General features: G+C 40.2%; 2 protein-coding genes across 2 annotated transcripts; both read left to right on the top strand.

The window, feature by feature from the left end:
* The first annotated feature begins 367 nt into the window (after window positions 1-367).
* exosc10 (exosome component 10) lies at window positions 368-9,445 on the top strand. The gene is made up of 25 exons (XM_086070277.1): window positions 368-566; window positions 1,331-1,467; window positions 1,767-1,890; window positions 1,984-2,088; window positions 2,161-2,320; window positions 2,456-2,564; window positions 2,659-2,734; window positions 3,522-3,632; window positions 3,721-3,864; window positions 4,371-4,561; window positions 4,643-4,799; window positions 4,931-5,079; window positions 5,179-5,229; window positions 5,355-5,466; window positions 5,536-5,583; window positions 5,681-5,756; window positions 6,315-6,421; window positions 6,502-6,594; window positions 6,692-6,760; window positions 6,842-6,947; window positions 7,332-7,405; window positions 8,687-8,861; window positions 8,957-9,021; window positions 9,117-9,184; window positions 9,263-9,445. The coding sequence occupies exons 1-25, from the start codon at window positions 444-446 to the stop codon at window positions 9,291-9,293; spliced, it is 2,661 nt and encodes an 886-aa protein (XP_085926403.1). The 5' UTR covers window positions 368-443; the 3' UTR covers window positions 9,294-9,445.
* A 1,662-nt stretch (window positions 9,446-11,107) lies between these two features.
* srm (spermidine synthase) lies at window positions 11,108-15,802 on the top strand. The gene is made up of 8 exons (XM_086067027.1): window positions 11,108-11,344; window positions 11,669-11,789; window positions 11,898-11,990; window positions 12,370-12,523; window positions 12,710-12,793; window positions 14,419-14,564; window positions 14,644-14,766; window positions 14,988-15,802. Exons 1-8 carry the CDS (start codon window positions 11,214-11,216, stop codon window positions 15,003-15,005), a joined length of 870 nt encoding a protein of 289 aa, XP_085923153.1. The 5' UTR covers window positions 11,108-11,213; the 3' UTR covers window positions 15,006-15,802.
* The last annotated feature ends 4,258 nt before the right edge of the window (window positions 15,803-20,060 follow it).

Genomic DNA, 20,060 nt, shown 5'->3' with positions numbered 1-20,060 from the left:
AAGCAAATTGAAACTCCACTTCACAGCTGTGCAGCAGACGTGCCTTCCACCATCATCATCATGACGCCATGACTGAAAAGAATAGAAACAGCTAACAAATGTCAACACTGCCCCCCTGTGGGTGCAGGATCTTAGTGCAGTCAAAGATTGAGATCATTGAACAGAAAAAGCTTGAAAATGCAGTGCAAAACATGACAAAGTCATGTAAGTAAAACATATTTAAATGGTGGGGGGTGCATGCTGTTACTAATGAATTATTTCATGTACATTTTCATCCAAGATTATGTGAGACTGCAGTTCTGTTTTATTCCTGCTACACGCCACGTCGCTAGATAGCGCTGGGCCCACATTTAGGTTCGATTGATTAGCGGCGTAAAAGAAGGAAACGTGGAAGTGGTTAGCCACAGCCAGTGTGTCTCACATGTACAAATTTACACTCGGCAATGGACTCTTCAAATCAGAACGACGCCGCAAACAGTTGCTTACGAAACACTAATCCTGACCCCCGAAAACAAGAAGATAAAGAGTTCTTACCTGGTTACAAAGATGTCGATGCTTTCGTCAAAGTAAGTGTGTTGTGTGTGTTTTTTATTATTATTATTTTTACGAAACAATGAGTTACGAGTCGAGACTAGTAGCAACGTAGATGTATGCAAGTTACCTCATTTTGCTTTCACATCAATTTCAGTAATAGACATTTTAATGCAGTAGTAGAACTACTGCATTAAAATGTCTATACGAGTGGTTCTCAGCTGTCGTCAGTCCATCGAAGTCGTGATCCACCTCTATACGAAGTTAACGGCAATATTAAGAAAATGTATTATTCAGAAAGTAGGAGTTGTTAAGAAATACTGAGGATGAACATGACAACTGTACAAATTAAAAAGCAGTGTTAATTTTGCCGTGAACGGCTCTGATTGGTCAATCGCCGGAGCAAAGAATTCTTGGCCTGCTGTGAAACTGCTATTTTACTGTGATTACAGTAGGTTAGCCGTGAAGAGGTTATTTTAGAGTTATGTGTAGTCTGCCGTGTTACATCTCAACTGGCTTCCAGGTTAACTGGCAGTGGCTCCAGTAGCTCTGGTCGCTGGGGCAACGCCAGTCCAGTAATGTTTCCTGCCTGCAGATTTGTCACAAGCTTCATTGAAAATTTCTTCAGTAAATATTTAAACAAAACCGCTTGTTTACAGCTCGACTGGCTGAAAGAAATTGGAACGTTGTACAAAATTTGCAGAATTTGCATTTGTAGTTCTCATGCGATTCACGGCAAAATAACGCTAAATGGCAAGTTGTGAGTATGTAAATGTGTGTTATGTCTCTTTTTTTGCAGTATGGTTTGGGTTCAGTGTTGTTGGCCACCAAAGCATCTGGTGGCTTGCCTCAAGCTGGGGATGACTTCGATTTTTATCGCAGCTTCCCCGGTTTCCAGGAGTTCTGTGAAGTTCAAGGAGATCAGCTCTTGCTGTGGTAAGTTGATCAAGAATGATGGTACTCGCTTTGGGACAATAAATGCCTAAATGTCTAACTCTGAGCAGATATTCTCTGTAAAATAGAATCAAAATGACTCTTTGTGTAAGTATGTCAACATCTGCTTTTTTGATGTATGCTCTCCTCCAAAAGTAAACAGGGAGACCAATTATTGTATTTTATATTAACTGAAGTGAGAGACGTCAAGATTTCAGCTTGTTTTTCCAGGCACTTAAGTCTGCATCTGATACACAACTAAGAAGATAATATTTTTCATATTTTTTGTTTCTCTGTGTTAGCATGAGTCAGATCATGCAACGTCACAACTGCCGATCTCGCATGAGAGACCGCGATAAGCTCACAGGGCTGGAGGAGAGGTTCGACTTGGTTGTGGACTCTAATGATATTATCCTGGAGAAAGTGGTATGTGCTACAATTTTTATCTGTGACACAGATTGCTTTAAAAAAAAAAAAGTGTGATACAAACTAACTTGAGAATTTGCGTCCAATTTCCAGGGGATTCTTCTGGATGAGGCTGATGGTGTGAATAGGAGCCAGCAGCCTGTCATGCCTGCAGGTTTTCAGCCTCCAAAGATTGTTGTTTCCAGCTGGAATCGCAAGGTTGGCTGATTCGCTTCTCATCGTTCAGATACGAGTCTCTTGCCTCTCACCAACGATGCTTGTATTGATCAGGGTTCGGGCTCTGGAGGTCGGTCAGGGACATTCAGGCTGCTCCAAGCCAAGAATATCCCAAGGCCTCAGCTGAAATTCAAGGAGAAAGTCGACAACAGCAATACGCCGTTTATTCCCAAGATTTTCATCAAGCCTAACGCCCTGAAACCACTTCCCTCGTGTAAAATGCTGGTCACATTATAAATATAATCCCATGAGAAATATTATGGAAAAATGTTTTGTGTTCCATAATTTTCGTACAATCTTTCAGACTCTTAGCATTTCTGACCATTTGTCTTGCTCCTTTTGATAACAGATTTCACCACCAAACATATCCGTAAAGAGCGACCAGAAGATCTTGATGTCCCGGCAGCGCTGGCCGATCTTATCCACCATCAGCGAACACAAGAACACATAGAATACATGTAAGGACTTCACCGGCATTGATTGTTTTTGCCTTTTTGCTATTTTTTATTTATTTTTTTTACCCCTGAGTCTCTTAATCTTTTTTCATGGTAGGTTTGTACACCCTTACCAGTTTGAATTGGATCATCTTACAGTGCCTGATAATCTTCTGGCCAAGACGGAGCCGAAGGTACTGAAGCATTTCAGGCCATATTGTCATTAACACGCACACACAAAAGGGATTCTGGCCATTGGTCCACAAGAAAATTGTATAAAACGAAAGTTACGATGGCGGTCGGGAGGGACGAAATAGAACTCCGTACATGGTACAGCCTAAAATTTGACCACTGTCCCGAAAATAAAAAAAAAGGTTAGTCTGGAGCTCAAATTGCTCAATGTTACATTTTCTTGGGGGAATATATATATAATTAATCCACAATTACTATAAAATCCCCTAGTACTCATGTATAATACCAAAATTTTTATAAAAAATAAAGTATCCAAAAATATCTGTTCATATTTTGATATTAGACTGAACCCCTACAGCAACTTTATGTTTTTTGAACGAGATTTCTCCTACTTGATGGACATGCCCTTATGAGGGTTTTTAAATGTTTAGCTTCCTGAAGCTCGTATCCCACTGAGGGGATAAACGTTTGTCTTTGCAAAGGTGGCGAATGTGTGTTGAACGTTCGCCTAGAGTTTTTATGTGTTTTTTTTTTAAATGTTTTTGTGAATGTGGTCATGTTAAGGGAACCGTTGTGAACTTGAATGAACCCTGACGAGAAATCAGCATTCACTAGTGTTGCAAACTTTTGCCCCTCAGTGGGATAAGGGTTCAAATTTGCAGATAGGTCATACAGTAAAATAGTGCTTGACGGGCAGTAAACCTAAATTGGTTTAAAATTCCACGCATATAATTTTAAGCGTGTGTTCATTTAATCTTACTGCCGGTTTGGTCTCAACTACATTTGTAGATGTACAAACCACTGGAAGAGACAAGCTGCTCCTTCATTGAAACACTGGAGGATCTGGTGGCCCTGAATGAGAAGCTAAATGAGGTGTCCGAATTTGCAGTTGACCTCGAGGTACGTACGCGTTCAAAATTGATGCCATCTATTCAGGCCTGGTATAGCTGCCAGTTTGCCAACTGACATATCCCCAACTCCATGACAGCACCATTCATACAGGAGCTTCCTTGGAGTCACCTGCCTGATGCAGATCTCCACCAGAGAGCAGGACTTTATCATTGACACCTTGGAGCTCCGCAGTGAGATGTACATCCTGAATGAGGCCTTCACCAACCCCTCTAAAGTCAAAGTATTGAAACTGCTTCACTTTTTTTTTTATGGCGTTATGTTTGCAGCGTTACTTTTCAAAGAGGGAAGATTCCTCAATGTGAAGCTTTGCATGGATGTCAGAATAATCATAATTGATTTCTGCCTTGCCATCATTTTAGGATTCTATATTGATCATTATTTGCGATTTCTTTCCATAAGAGGCAACTATTTGTTTTCACTAATTACTGTATGTTGAGTATTTTTCCTTTTTTTTATATACAGTATGTTCTTGTGTCAGTGCATTTTAATGTCGAAATACATGTTGGCCATAGCTGCCCGTTAATCACTGACTACTGAAATAGTCTGAAAATGATCCATTGGTAAGAGTTAGAAGCCTCCTTTTTCTTAGTTTGTTCACTTCATTGAGGGTTGTGTGCAGGAGTCACTGTGTAAAAGGTGTGTGTCTGTGTTTATTGACTGCAACCTAATCTGTGTGAATACATGTAGTTATAAGTAAACTGACTTAATTCTCTGAATGGCCGTCAGGTGTTTCATGGCGCAGACTCGGACATCGAGTGGCTCCAGAGGGACCTTGGCTTGTATGTGGTCAACTTGTTTGACACGCACCAGGCTAGTCGAGTGTTAAACCTGGCCCGACATTCACTTGACCACCTGCTCAAGCACTACTGCACCGTGGATTCAGACAAGCGCTATCAGCTTGCCGATTGGAGGATCCGGTGTGGTGCCATTTTCAGTTTGATTTTGTTCTGTGGATGTTGTAGTTGTAGTAAACTCAAATTACTAACTTGACTCCTTAGGCCCCTGCCAGATGAAATGGCACACTATGCCCGCAGTGATACCCACTATCTCCTTTACATCTACGACTGTATGAAGGCTCAGCTCTTGGACTTCAACCACGGCCAACCTGGTCTGCTGCAGAATGTCTGGAACAAGAGTAAAAACGTTTGCCTAAAGGTTTGTAAGACTCGTTGCTCCAAAGAGATTGAAATGCCACTCCAACATTCTCTTCTTTACTCCATGTCTTCTCTCTCACATTTTACATTTCCCATGTTCACAATTCTCACTCTTTTCCTCCTCCCACACAGAAATATGCAAAGCCAATATTCACAGAGGAATCCTATCTGGAGGTGCAGAAGAAGCAGAAAAGGTCTTTTAACACCCAACAGCTCGCTGCCTTTAGACTACTGTTCGCCTGGAGGGACAAGCTGGCTCGGCAGGAAGATGAAAGCACCGGGTAGGATGTTTGGAGATAAATCTCAACTGCTTCAGCCCAAGTGTTCAGTGAAAATCTCAGTGTGCTGTTCTCAACACAGTTTTTTGTTTTTTTTTGTAGATATGTCCTGCCCACCCACATGATGATCAAGATATCTGAGGAGCTGCCCAAGTTAGTTGACTCAGACTCCCGCTTGAACAATGATTCACTTGTTCAGTCAATTCGCACCACTCTGCGCATTACTTTTTGTGTTTTATTCATAAACTCAGCACAGTATTTTGTTATTTTCTACTCAGGGAGCCTCAGGGCATCATTGCCTGCTGTAACCCAGTGCCCCCGCTGGTGAGGCAGCAGGTCAATGAGCTCCATTTAGTAGTGCAAGAGGCTCGAGAAATGCCTCTCCTCAAGGTAAGGTATCTATCCCTTCAACTATTGCTCTGTTTGGGTAATGTCATCACTTTGGGTTTCTGCACACAGGCTGAAATAGCAATGCAAAAAACAAAAGGACTCATACCAGTAAAGAAGGTGAGAAATTTGTCAGTCAAAAAACGAGCTATTTGGCTGCAGTAAATACTGAAGGTTTGGAATGATTGAGATTTTTTTTTTGTTGGTCATTTTTCAGACAGAGGTTACATTGTTTGGTCCTCACGATACTTCCAGGGTCACTGAGTGCAATGAACCCCACTCTTCTGCTGTTGGTGAGCTACACTGTATATACATGTTTATTCAAATACTCATTAAAAAAAAAAAACATGTAATCTCAGTTTCTGTCCACAAGAAAGTTTTAGCAGGCTGTGTCCTCACTCAGCTAATCTGACATTATTTTTGGGGGAGAATTTTGCAGCAAGCTGAGCACCTGTAGGGAGGCCAACATGGAAAAACTTCACCCGAAAACCCAAATTTCACCATAATGATCAACATTAAAATACAGTTGTGTCGTGAGACAGCGGTTACTTTCCAAAATAGTATATTGAATATTGTAAGCCATTGTAACATTATGCATTTTGAACATAAACACTGGCCATAGGGAATATTGCACATACAAATACAAATTTAATAGAAATTGTGCCTAATATAATGATTCAAAACCAACAGTACTTAAAAGATTAGTGGTAAATATTTTGAGTAAGTAAAAGGGAAATATAATTAAACTGTATTTAGGCTGTAATTCTTTGGTGAAGCGACAAAGGGAGGCTTCGTACCACACTGAGAATTACGGGCTTGAGCAATTAATCAGTCACTTCCTTTCACCACAGAACTGCCTGTTAAACAAGGAGTGCTCTTCACTGATGATCACCACAACTGCGACATTGATGTTGAGAAAATAAGTCTTGTGGCATCTGCCAAAATTACACTGTTTGAGGTAACCTGAAGCTTTACTCGAAATGTTTTAATATAAAGCCAAGACAGCTGGTTTGACAAATATTTTTCTTTTTTTTGTAGGAGCCAGAAACAAAAGAAATCCAAGAGTCCCTTTCTGTGGCTCAAATAAAAGCTCGACGAATTATCGAGTCATTTGAAAATCCTTTTAGAATGGTAAGAGTTGACCAGACGCCAGCCCCACACGAACCATTTTGTGTACTATCCAAACCGACGCACAATATTGCATTTAGTTGTTCTTCTGTGATTTCAGTACTTGCCTTCCAGTGGCGTGCATGTTAATGAAAATGCAAAGTTTGACCTTTCTTCAAAGATATTTGAGGTACAGCAAAGAGATCTGTACATGCAGTCATATTTTAACACAAATGGGGAACGGACTTAACCAACCCGTCTCGTTTTTCAGATCAGTAAAAGATGGAAACTGCAGAGTATGGAGCAGCAGCAGAGGGAGCTGGAGTCGGCGAAGAAAGCCAAGGAGGAAGCAAAGAAACGGGCAAAGAAAGCAGCAGGTGACGTAGTGGAATTTGCAGGCTTCCCATCGGTGCATGAAAGTTCTTCCATTTCAAACCAATTTGATTGTTATGGAAACAAATTTAAATCAAATGTGGGCATAACCTGTAATGCTGATCTAGATGGATAATTGATTTTGAAAACAATATGCACACAAAGTGGGCAAGTACATATATATGAATACTCACTAATTTCCGCAACGAACCCAGGCTTAGTCTTAGTCTCCTAATTGCCATGAGTTTGTCAGTAAATAGCTAAGGGCATGTTCTACAGAAAATACACCACTCTTCACTTTACAAGCATTTGAAAGTCAATTTTCCATCCTTCACCTTTAATACTACTCATTACAATGACAACTGACTTGTTATTGTTGATTTTATCAGAGGAAAGACAGAAGGCTAAAGAAAGCTACAAGGAGTCCCTGCAGAATGTGGCCACTGTGCGCCAGAAAGCCACCGTGAGTACTTTTCTCTCTTGCTCTTTATCTATTCAGTTACACTGAAGGGGTAGGCTGCACTTTGTGTTCCTTTTGAACCACTTTCACCAAAATTGTTGCTGAGTCATGGCTTTCTTGAATGTCCGCTAATACATGTGATGACTCACAAATGTGAAAATGTTTTATTTACGTGCCTGTTGCGTCTGGGGAACAACACTCAGATTGGAACAAAGGGGCACTTGGATTTTAGTTTCTCTAGATGACTAGAGCAGTGGTGTCCAAACTTGGCCCTCGAGGGCCAGAGCCCTGCAGGTTTTGGATGTTTCCCTTTTCCAATACAACTGATGTATGACCAGCTCATCAGCAAGTTCTGCATAAGCCTGATAATGATCATGAGTTTTTGGGCACCACTGCTGTAGAGCAGAGATTCCCAACCAAGGTGCAGTAGCACAGTTGTGTGCCACAAGAGGTCATCAGAGTACTGTGGGAATTTTTCCTTTGAGTGCAAAAATTCTTCTTCTTTTTTTAGATTACAAATCTATAATTGTTCATCCATCTACGTCTGTGATGCTTAGTGACAGGAATAACAATGAAATGCTCTTCTTCCATTAGACCGAAATCTGTATAAACTTGTGTATCCACTGGTGGTCATTCATACAAAATAACTATTGGTTTCATGTGAGTATAATTGGCTTTAGGTTCAATTAAACAGATTTTACATTAAGTCTATCTGTGAGTAATTATTTTTTCGGTATTCATATTTTTGTTTCGTTTGTTGGTGTGCGGTGAGATTTTTCTAATTGTAAATCGGGTGGTCTTGCTCAAGAAAGGTAGAGAAACACTGCTCTACATAAGTTTGCCTTTCTGTCTAAAAGTCAACTCCCAGGCTGCTGTCTCGTCAAGTTTTTTTTTTTTCTCTCCTCTTCTAAATGCCTTTAGGGAAGGAAGGCCTTAGGTCCACCTTCAGTCTTTAGTGCACTGAACAGTATGTCTTCATTACTGGATGAAAACTCAACCATCAATCACTTGTATATACACACACACACACACACACACACACACAGAGTGTTCTTGGATAACGTTGGTGTAAATGTACTACTTGCTGAAGAAACATTCACTAAAAGAGATGTAATGGGAAAACCTGCTATCAGTAACGGTCTCTGTACGGTGTAGTGATGTGTACTGTAGATAGTCATTGTTTATGGGACTTGTGCACTGTGAAACCCTGTTGTTGGTTTTACAAGTACAATGTATCTCATACATACTGTCGTGATTATAATAGTGGTTCACCCCTTTGATCAGGAATGTGCGAAAGTGGCTGGAAAGAAACGCGAGAGGGCCCCCAGTGAGGATAGTGAATCGACTCCCAAGACGAGTAAGAAACTAAAAGCTGCAGAGAAGAAAAAGGCCAAAGCTCCTCCCCAGGAGAGCTTCAAGCCTTTCGACTACAGCCAGTCAGACCTCAAAGTGTTTTCTGGTATGGTGTTTTTCTCCCTTTTATTAAAAAAAATATATATAACTGGGTTATGCTATTCAATACAAATTAACCACTGAGAGTTGTTTTTACTACAGGTAATAAATCAAACGACAACTCGCAGTTTGATCCAAACAGGCAATCCCATAACTCGAAGAAAAAGGTATTGTTTTCTTTAATCATAACTAGTTTAATACAAATGTGTATAATACACTTGTTTGTTAGTGTTTAGTGGATTTTTTTCTCCTTGCCTTACAGAAAATGGCTGGGAAAAAGACAGGGTCTGGAAGTAGAAGTATGTCATACCTGGCTGGAAGCTCAAACAGGTGAATAAATCTGATATTGTAAATAGAGTTTTAGTTTTCCTCAATCATTTCATCATTATTTCCTTTTCTTCTTTACAGAGGATTTCGCCACAACTGGCCCAAAAGATAGATGTTTCATTTCAGGCCCTGGTATTTTATTTTGTTTTTATTTCAAAAAATGAAAGTTTTTTTGTTTTTGTTTGTTTTTTATTTTTTCCCCATCTGTGTATCCTTGTAAATATGCAGAACAGTGCACTATTAAAGATGGTGTTACTTCATAAATTGGATTGGTTGTCACTTTGTTACAAAAATATATTTCAAATAACTTTAACCAAGCAGGACCATACTATTAGCTAGGCTGATCAAGTTGTACACGAAGGACCACCTCACCAAAACCTCGCCATGGCCTTCTCAATCTCCAGGGCCAAACCCGATTGAAAACTTCTGAAATGTGATCAAAGGGAAGATGGATAGATAATTGGTCACAAGCCATCAAATACATCTGTGATGCTTCAATTCTTGTGTCAGAAATGACAAAGTCACCAGCCAACAGCAATGTGAGAGACTGGTCGAGAGCATGCTAGGACACTTTAAGGCTGTGATGACATCAGGGCTATTCCACCACTTACCAGTGAACATTTCCCAAGGTAAAAGTAATTGTTAAATAGTTGTATATAAATAACAATGCTTTTGTTTTAAAATCTTTATTTTAGGGAATGTTTGTGCTTGGAGCTTGGGTTATGTTATATTCTGCCTCTTTGGCACACATGATTAGAAAGGTGACTGACTTGAGTTGGGACCTTATATATCACTGACCTTTTCTCATGCTGACACTCGTTAGCACACTTTTACCACAGCTACTTGCTTAATCCAGTTAAGACTGGAGTCGCCTATTGTTACAAGGGCTAGGCAAAGTCCACCCTCCTGTGTGGAAGAGGTTAAGATATAAGAAGAGAAATCATTTTGAACAGGGCATCTGGCAGAAAAAGTTCCATGGTTTGTTTACTTTATTGGCATACTGTACATGAAATTTCTTAAAAAGAACAGTTTTTTTCTTTTTCTTTTTTTTTTTCTTCTTTTTTTTTAAGAGTTCAGTATTGTTCATTCGGAAATGTCATCATCATTGCTCTTTTTTTTTTTTTTTAATATATATATATATATATATATATATTTTTTTTTTTTTTTTGTGTGTGTGTGTGTGGGTGAGTATGTGCGTGCGTGCGTGTATTTGTTAGCTCACCAGAAAACCTATTAGAAAAAATCTCATACCGTTCACCTAAACCGAACACCAGGAGACCCGAGGGGACCGAAGAAAACCAAGGAAGGCGAAATCCAGCACCGACCAGACACCCCCCACCAGAACTCCTCCCCAGCCCCCAGTCCACCCTCCTGTGTGGAAGAGGTTAAGATATAAGAAGAGAAATCATTTTGAACGGGGCATCTGGCAGAAAAAGTTCCATGGTTTGTTTACTTTATTGGCATACTGTACATGAAATTTCTTAAAAAGAACAGTTTTCTTGTAGTTGATATAGCTCGCATCAAAGATAAAAGAACGAGAATCGCAACTTGTCCATTTTTCTAATGTATTCCGAGTCGCACACACATTTGGATGCGTTTAGTAAAATGACGGGGGTCACGGAGACGGATTATTATTAATAAGATGTTAATGTTGCAAATGATGTGATCGATGTAACCTGTTGTAGTAATGTGTCCGAAAGGAAAAAACGAATAAACCAAACCCCGCTACAGACGCGCCTACACAAGCACCCTATTCGGCTATCACGTTGAGAACTGCGCAGCCGCACTACGGTCTCACATGGGTTTTTAGGGGCGGTGCTGGTGCAAGTCAAGCAAACTATGTTATGAGCACTCGTATCTCCGCACCCCATTGGATAGTTTAGCTGTGCTGCGTGACGTCAGGCGTCTGCTATTCGTTCTGATGCGAAGCAGCAAGTATGGCTGTCAGTCATATCGTAAGTGTCAAAACGTTGTCGCGTGTCACGTTGGCTCGTTTATAAACACGTTTACCTGAGCTCGCGGGGCTACCGGCATGGACAATATCAGGGACGGCTGGTTTAAGGAGACGTGCACATTATGGCCCGGCCAAGCCACTAGTCTCCAAGTAGACGAGGTCCTCTATCACAAGAAATCCAAATTTCAAGACGTGTTGGTGTTCAAGAGGTCTGTTCTTTACTACTCCTGCACTTTGCTAACGCTGCTAGCTCCTGTGGGTGCTGTTCTGACAATGTGCTGTAGTATCATCGGGATATCTAACGACAAGATAACAAAGAAGCATCTTACTAATAATAACCACGATTGGTATTGTCATACGTGGGGGGGGGGGGGGGGGGGGGGGAGGAGAGACTATATTATTTCATTTCGGGGTGTGTACGTTCCCGAATCAGTTTTTGCTACATGTATGTGTAGGTGGTGTGAGTTAATCAAAATTTTAAAGGTGTATATCACGTTTTTCTGTAACACCGTTGACTGTGTAACTTATTTCAGTAAAACGTACGGCAACGTGCTGGTACTGGATGGTGTGATCCAGTGCACGGAGAGGGATGAGTTTGCATATCAAGAAATGATAGCCAACCTTCCCCTGTACAGCCACCCTTGCCCCAAGAAGGTAACATGCATTTAAACAGAAATATCTATTTTATGTGATTTTATCCTTAGACTATCCTAAAGCATTGTATAGACATGCTAAGTTTGTGTCACCTTTTTTTTTTTTAAGGTCCTCATTATTGGGGGTGGTGATGGTGGCGTGCTAAGGGAAGTGGTGAAGAATCCGCAGGTAGAGTCGGTGGTTCTCTGCGAGATCGATGAGGTGAGGACAAATAACACTCAGCAAACTTGCGCTCAAGTCGCAACAATAGTATACACTACTCAAGTTAGGATTGTTGCTCTTCTCTACCAAGGAGCTGAATTTCACGCTTTACACAGCTATCAATAATTGTTCAATTGTTCAATCACAACTGGTTATTTAAAGAGTCCCCTCCATCACGCTCGTCACATTTTGACATTATGAGACAACACCAAATATTGGATCAACATTACCTCACCATTGCAAAGCTTTGAACAGGATGTTTTCACAGGGAAGTGGCCAGTAAAAGTTACCCGAAAGTTGAATACGCGTAACTTGTTATTATTATTATTATTTTAATAGACAATGTTCACTGCAACTGCCACATTTGTCTCCTGCGTAGGATGTCATTGATGTCTCAAAGAAGTTCCTCCCAGGCATGGCCAAAGGTTTCTTCAGTCCAAAGCTCACCCTCCATGTTGGAGATGGCTTTGAGTTTATGAAGCAAAACCAAGATGCCTTCGATGTCATTATTACCGATTCATCTGACCCTGTTGGTAAGTGTAATGACAACTCTTTGCATGTTTGTGCCAGGGGAGGGGGCCGTCCTGAGAAGGATCAATTTCCCCAAAAAGCATAGACATGTGAACCCCTTTAAGACAGTTTTGTAATTATAGGCTTTACAAATAAACTTGACCTCACTTGTCTGATTCTTATTATTTTTTAATGTGATCATGTTGCAGGCCCAGCTGAGAGTTTATTCAAGGAGAGTTACTATCAACTGATGAAGACGGCATTGACCAATGGCGGAATTCTGTGCTCCCAAGGTACTTTTTATTTCACTTCCTCTAAGGGTGTAAATAGTGAGTTTGCGTTGAAAAACCTTTTTTGTATTTATATCAAATAAATGAACGCATCAAATCATTCCACTTTAAAATATATCGAAAAATATATTTAATCCGCTTTTATCAGAGAAATATCTTTGAAGGTGTCATTTACTCATTGCATCATACCCTGTGAAACTGAGGCATATCAAATCATAATCCTACTGAATCGAACCCTTTCTGATTCCAGCCCGCGAATATTGAAAACGTATCATAAATGCATTGACAATATGCGTCGGTTCACCGTACCTTTTTCTTGTCTATTGCTTGGATTTATCAAATGAATGCGTCATTTTCCCCCCATGGTTATTCCTTGATAATTTTCCTCACACTGATGATGGACAAAAAAATAATCTGGATTCACAGGACTGAAATGATACAGCTTGAAGCTACTCAAAACGTGTGCCGACTCCTCCTGTTATGCTATATGCATTGCATAAGCACACATGCACAAACAGATCATATAGCCATGCGAGAGCATAACTGCAGCAGTACATTTCTGCCAGCAGGGATCCCAGAAGGGTGGAACCGCAATCACACTACACTGAGGAAAATTGAAATTTAGTGTCACCCAGATCTCTTATATTCTTGGTTCAAATGTCATTTTATGTTTGTTTTGGAAAGTAGCCCTAAAAAGGGACGAGAAGTCAAAATGGCACATGGTGGCTTTGTCTACTGCTGCTTTTCAGAAATGGGTTTTTTTTTTGGTGGAAATTTCAGTGTTTTTTCCTGGGCGGGTGGGTGGGTGTGGGGGATGATAGAGGCTGGGGGTGCTGCCAGTGAAACCCACCAAGCATCATTTTCGACCTGGGCGAACAGTGCTGCAAAATGTGCTTTTAAGAAGCAGTGACATGCATGCCAGCGTCCTCACACGTTCGATGCATTTTTTTCTCTCGAAATGGATGTATCTGTAAAGGGGGCGGCACATGCCGGTGGCTGACTGGTTAGCACGTCCGCCTCCCAGTGCAGAGAACGTGAGATGGAGTCTGGGCTTCGGCTTTCCTGGGTGGAGTTTGCATGTTCTCCCCGTGCCTTCGTCGGTTTCCTCAAACATTCCGAAAAACATGCATGGTAGTTAATTGAAATATCTAAATTGTCCCTAGGTGAGATTGTGAGTGGGGTTGTTTGTCTGTGTGCCCTTGGATTGGCTGGCAACCATTTCAGGGTGCACCCCGCCTACTGCTCGAAGCCAGCTGGGATGGGTTCCAGTGACCCAGGACTAAGCGCTTAAGAAAATGGATGATTTATCTGTTAACCATTAAGCGTAATTCATGTATAATAAGTTTGTGAGTTATAAATGTTTTGATTATAGTTTGTGGTACATTTTGGTTCATAGTATTAATATTGGCAATTGTAAACTTTTTTTAGGGAGTGTTTATCCCTAACCCTGCACATAGCTAGATAGAGTCTTTTAGCTGCATGCTCGGGCCCTAATTCCAGTCTTGTTTGCAGAACCAAGTAAAAGTAGTAGTTTACCTTTTCATCTTTCAGCCTTTGTGTGAAATTTGACAGAAGTACGCCAAAAGCGCTGGTGCTTATTTTACAGACTGTTCTTGTCATGTGCGCAGGAGAATGTCAATGGTTACATTTGGAGCTGATAAAGGAAATGCAAACCTTCTGCAAAACATTGTTCCCTGTGGTGGACTATGCCTATGGCACCATCCCAACTTATCCCAGTGGTCAAATTGGATTCATGCTCTGCAGTAAAAATCCCGTAAGTGGACCCCCCCCCCCCCCCACAACATACAAATGTGCTTGCTGCTTCCCAGTGTCTGATTGAATAATTATTTCAGGGGACACATTTCCAGAAGCCAGTGAAAGAACTGTCAAAAGGAGAATTGGAAAGCATGAACCTGAAATATTATAACACGGAGATTCACAAAGCAGCATTCGTCCTTCCTGAGTTTGCCAGAAAGGTCAGTGTCAAAAAAGAAGCAAAGCATACTTTTCTAGCGTATGAGCAGCATGCAGCACCACTTACGGGTTTAAATTCATGCATTTCTTGTTTAAATGGCAAGCATCTAGAAACAAATGACTGAAATGACTTTTACAGGGTTCAAATGTAAAACATGCCTTGGCTCAATAAAGGTGGTCAAACCCATGATCTTTCCTACTTTGTATGCATGTTGATTGACAGGTACTCAAAGAAGCTTGATTGGCCACAGCAGAACAGCGTGTTTGTCCTCCACCTGCTCCTCAAGCCGCAGATGAACACATACAGCTCCTCCTCAGCACGGTGAAGCCCCCCCAACCCCCCGAAAGTGTAGTCTCCTCAAGTTTCCAAGATTCGTTTATGAGACGGGGGACAGGTGCCACCTGTTCCTTCTCATCCTTCATTTCTAAACAAACACTGGTGTTGTTTATTTCCTCATGTCTTCTATTAACCATGTTCATTCTGAGCTCGTCTCATGAGCAATCGCTGATGACGCCATCCAACCCTGACCTCATTCTCAAGGACTGTACTGTTCAAATTGCATTGTATCATTGCATGTAATTGCACCGTATTGCTGCACTCTCAATGGAAACGCTCTTTGCTCGTTGAGAATCCAAACGCATCCTCATGAATTCGTAAGTGAGGGCTCCTCAGTGAGTTCTTTGTTGAATCTGGTTCGTTATGTATTACAGTAACAGTCAGGTAGAAACAGTCCCTTTAAAAAAATTAACAAAAAGCTTGATTCTCTGCTTTGTTATGAAGGATGCATTTCATATTTAGAACTGAAGCTGCGACGTGAGTTAAAAGGCTAAATTATGGAATTACTGGGGTTTGGCTAACGATAGGAAGCTTGTAATGTCTTAAGACTGACACACCGACTGAGACGCCATTATACAGTATTGCAGATTAATTTTTTTAGCAAACGTCTGAAGCTGATTGCTGTGAATCTTTAAGAAAAAACTGCATATTTTTTTTTAAATAAAACTCATTAACTGTCATAAATCTGTTTTTTAAAATAATCAGTTGTGACTTCTTTTTTCTTGAGTAGGTCTGGTTGCATAGCTTCATCCATTTTCAAAGGTCCTTGAAATGGTGTCTCATATCAAGTATTTGCTGTTAAAGTTAAAGCGTTAACTCATTGATTAATCACCCAAAAATATCACATTAAACATGTATTACCGCAGATTAATCACACTTAATTTTGAACGCAAAATGTGGTTAATCTGATTTTTTTTAAACAATCGTTTGACAGCTCTAATATATATTTGATGACATTTATTTGCGCTAAGATTTTTCAGATTTAAAACCTGTGCCTTGGCTCAAAGTGGGGAAACACTGAGCATGTCGGATAATGCTTCGATCAATAGGTCCTAATACTTCAATGTTAACTCTTGGCTTGGTCAATGCTAAATGTTCATTCCTTTCTCAAAGGAAGTTGACTTCTGTTATGGTGAGGACTGAGGAGTGACGGGGCTTGAGGTTGGCCCTCTCTGAGCGAGTTAGTCTTGAATCCACTTTGCATACACTTTAGTATTGAAGAAGTGTTAAATCACCAAGATGTAGACTTCGCTGCAATTGAAGAGTTGTTACAAAAAAAACGTATCATGTAGAAGTTAGAGCCATCTTCTGCGGATCGAATGTATTTGGACCGAGTGACAATTGCCCAGTAGTGTTAATACTTGGTAGTTTAAGGGTGCTTGAGGTCTGAAGTAAACCCAGACAAACTTTATAAAAAAAAATCCTTGGTGGTGTTGCTGTCTCTGTTGCACTTACACGTTCTAAACACCAGATGGCAGGAATGAATTTGATGTTGCGCCAAATTTATCATTGCGAATGAGGGTTAGGCGCACGAATACACTACGAGATTCTTCATGGCATGCTTTGACTATACTGCAAGTTGTTGCTCTTTTTCTGTGGTTTTTACAGATGTAATTGCTTTTTTGCATTGTAGTTTTATCCATGCCAGCAAACGACAGTGGTCCTAATTGCAGAAAGAACACTCAGAAAACAAGCAGGGTCGCGGCACTGACGATGCTATCAACAGCATCACACATCTGGTCAGCAAACACCTAGACGGCCCTAAAGCTTATGCACGTGTGTTGTTCGTTGACTTTAGCTCAGCGTTCAACACAATGCAGCCGCACCTGCTTTTGGGTAAACTGAAGGAGATGAATGTGAACCCGTACATCTCGAGGTGGTATCACTCCTTCCTGACACAGCGCACACAGCAAGTCAGGGTCAACAGCTCCCTCTCGGAACCCAGATTGATAAGCACAGGCGCCCCACAGGGCTGCGTCAGCTCCCTGGTCCTCTTCACGTTGTACACAAATGATTGTGTGACATCACACCCAGAGAACTTTATCATTAAGTTCTCTGATGACACAGCTATCGTCAGCTTGCTGCAGGCCGGCGGTAGCCCACTGGACTATTTCTCGGAAATAGAGAAATTTGTCCAGTGGTGTGACCAGAATCATCTTGTGCTCAATGTGGGGAAGACGGAGGAGGTGATATTTGATCCAAAAGCTGTTGGTGACCACAGGCCAGTCGTCATTAAAAGCAATCACATCAGCCAGGTGGGTTCATACAGGTATCTGGGGGTCCACATTGACAACACACTCAGCTGGAGGGTACATGTTGGAAGTCTCTGCTCCAAACTCCAACAGCGTCTCTATTTCCTACGCAGACTTAGGGTCTATGGAGTGGAGCAGAGGATCATGCTGTTGTTCTACCGGGCTGCATTGGAAAGTATCATCAGATACGGCATTGCGGCCTGGTACGGCAACCTGACTGTGCAGTCAAGGTCACAGATTGCCGGTCTGGTGCGGACTGCCATGAAGGTCATGGGGGTCAGGAATCATCCTTCCCTACAGATGCTTTATGAGCGGTCCGTCACCGGACTGGCACAGAAAATTGTTACTGACCCGACTCACATTCTGCATCATGAGTTCCAGCTACTGCCTTCCGGCAGGAGATTCAGGGCCCCCAGAACCAGGCTGAACCACTACAAGAACTCATTCCTGCCGACATCCATCAAACTGCTTAACAACCGACATTAACTCACAATAGATATATGGTGCAATGTTGTGTGTGTGAAATATATGCAGCCGTGCTGTACATACTCATGTATATATATATATATATATATATATATATATATATATATATATATATATATATATATACATTTTAGGAGTGTGTGTGTGTATATGGGTGTGTGCAGTCCTCATGTATGTACTTCTCTACACATGTATACTTCTGTGAAGATTTCTTATTGCTGCACTTCTTATTTAACTTTAATTTTATCTCTTTCTATTCTGTTGTTTCTTCCTTACTGTAACTGCAGCTGGACGGAGTCCAGGAAAAAGTTCCCCACGGGGAAAATAAAAGTATATCGTATCGTATCGTATCGTAAATAAAGCAGTTTAATGTGTGCTATACAATTAAGAAGCAACAACTTAGTTTCTTCAATTCAAAACTAATGGAGAATATTTACAGTTGGTAAGTTGTCTTATGTTTTCCTCCAGTATGACAAAAAAAGTCCAACATTTACTCCAAAAATATATGACCTTTTTTTTTCTTATTTAGTCTATTTCTTTTTCACCAACACATGCTTTAAAGAAAAAAATCACAACTCTTTATCGTGTTGTATATCTTGAAATATGACCTTCGCCCTTGAAATTTTTCCAAATAAAACCTGAGTTATTTTACAATCTCAGATATACTATTTTCTTTATATGCCTATCATTTTTTACATAAAAATACAACTTTGCCTAAAAATATCTTGCTTTTTTCTTAAAAAGCAACTTTTTTTCACAAATATCTACCCCTTTTCTCCAACATGTTAAAAAAAATGTTTACGTGTTGCTTCATTCATGAAGTTGTTTTTTGACTATTTGTTGACTATACATGACCGTTTTCTTCCAAAATATAATAATCTTTCTGGACAACATGACTCTATTCTTCTATGATTGAGACATTCTTTCTTGTAACGTTTTGTCTTTTCTCCAAAATATGCCACTTTATTTCTCCAAAAGACATGACTGTATCTGCAAAATAACATATTTTCTTCGGAAAAACCATAATTCTGCAATTAAAAAACTTTTTTTCTCATGAGATTGTGAGATCATGAGATCTTTTTTCTCCAATATACAACTTTTTTTTGCTCCAAAAATATACAATTTGCAACAGGTTTTTTTTCTTTGTCTTTTCAAAGTGGCCTTAATACCCTTTCATATAGAGCATACATGATATATTCTTAAACTGGAAGTCATAAAGTGCGAGCACAACACACATAATTCATGCCGACAGCACTGTCGGCCTTGCTGTCACCATTCCATATTGAAATGTTTAGTGGTGTTAATACTGTCACGCAGGACCAGAATAGCCAACATATGAAACGCAATCATCAAATTCGCTTACGTCATGTGAATTGATGAGCGACGGCGTTTCGGTGACGTCTCTTACATGGTACAGAAACTTTTTGTGGACATTTCTTGATCCTTCATTTGTTGTTTTTTTCAGTTCTTGTTTAATCTCCCGATTTGCTCGGGGCCTCCCAGAGATCAAGTAGTGAGTGAGCCAAACATGTCGAAAACGGATCTGAAAGCACAGCCAATCAATTGATACACACCGACTGGAATGGAGGGAAGCTCTGATCCCTGCCAGCGGCCTTGTCTGCATACGTCACAACTTTGCGGTAATTGTGCTGTATCACACATTGAAGAATGGCTTTTGCAAATATGAGCAATTGTTAATCATCTAGTCAACAGTAAGTACTTGTTGATACAGTATGTTGGGGATAATGCAGATGTGCAATATTTAAGGATATGAATTATTTTTGTCCAACATTTTGGAAGAAAAATATTGCAGCAGACTTAAGACTTAGTTGCTAATGTTGCTGTTATATTAGTAAATGTTAGGCTTTGTAAGAAACTATGCAGTAACTTAAAATATCTTTTTTTTTTTTTTTTTCATATTTAAAACTTAAAATATCTATTATTTGGATGTAATTGCAACCAAGCAGGTTGCAGGTTCGTTATGAACCTTCCTATCTATCTTTTGGTAAAGCGTTTCATATGGAGGTAAATTTGGTGCAAAACTAACTTGTGCAAAAAATTTGTACCTGTAGAAAAAAGTCTAAATTTGTATCTGTAAAAGTCGTGATTTGTATCTGTAAAAAAAATGTGTGCCTGTAAAAAAAAAATTGTGTCTGTAAAAGAAATTTGTACCTGTAAAAAAAAAATGTGTATGTGTAAAACAAATTGTTATCTGTAAAAA

The sequence above is a fragment of the Leptonotus elevatus genome, chromosome 2, assembly GCF_054856555.1.
Source record: "Leptonotus elevatus isolate MCC_2025b chromosome 2, RoL_Lele_1.0, whole genome shotgun sequence".
Lineage (NCBI taxonomy): Eukaryota > Metazoa > Chordata > Actinopteri > Syngnathiformes > Syngnathidae > Leptonotus > Leptonotus elevatus.
Note: the sequence above shows the minus strand (reverse complement) of the source record. Positions and strands in the feature narration are given on the sequence as shown.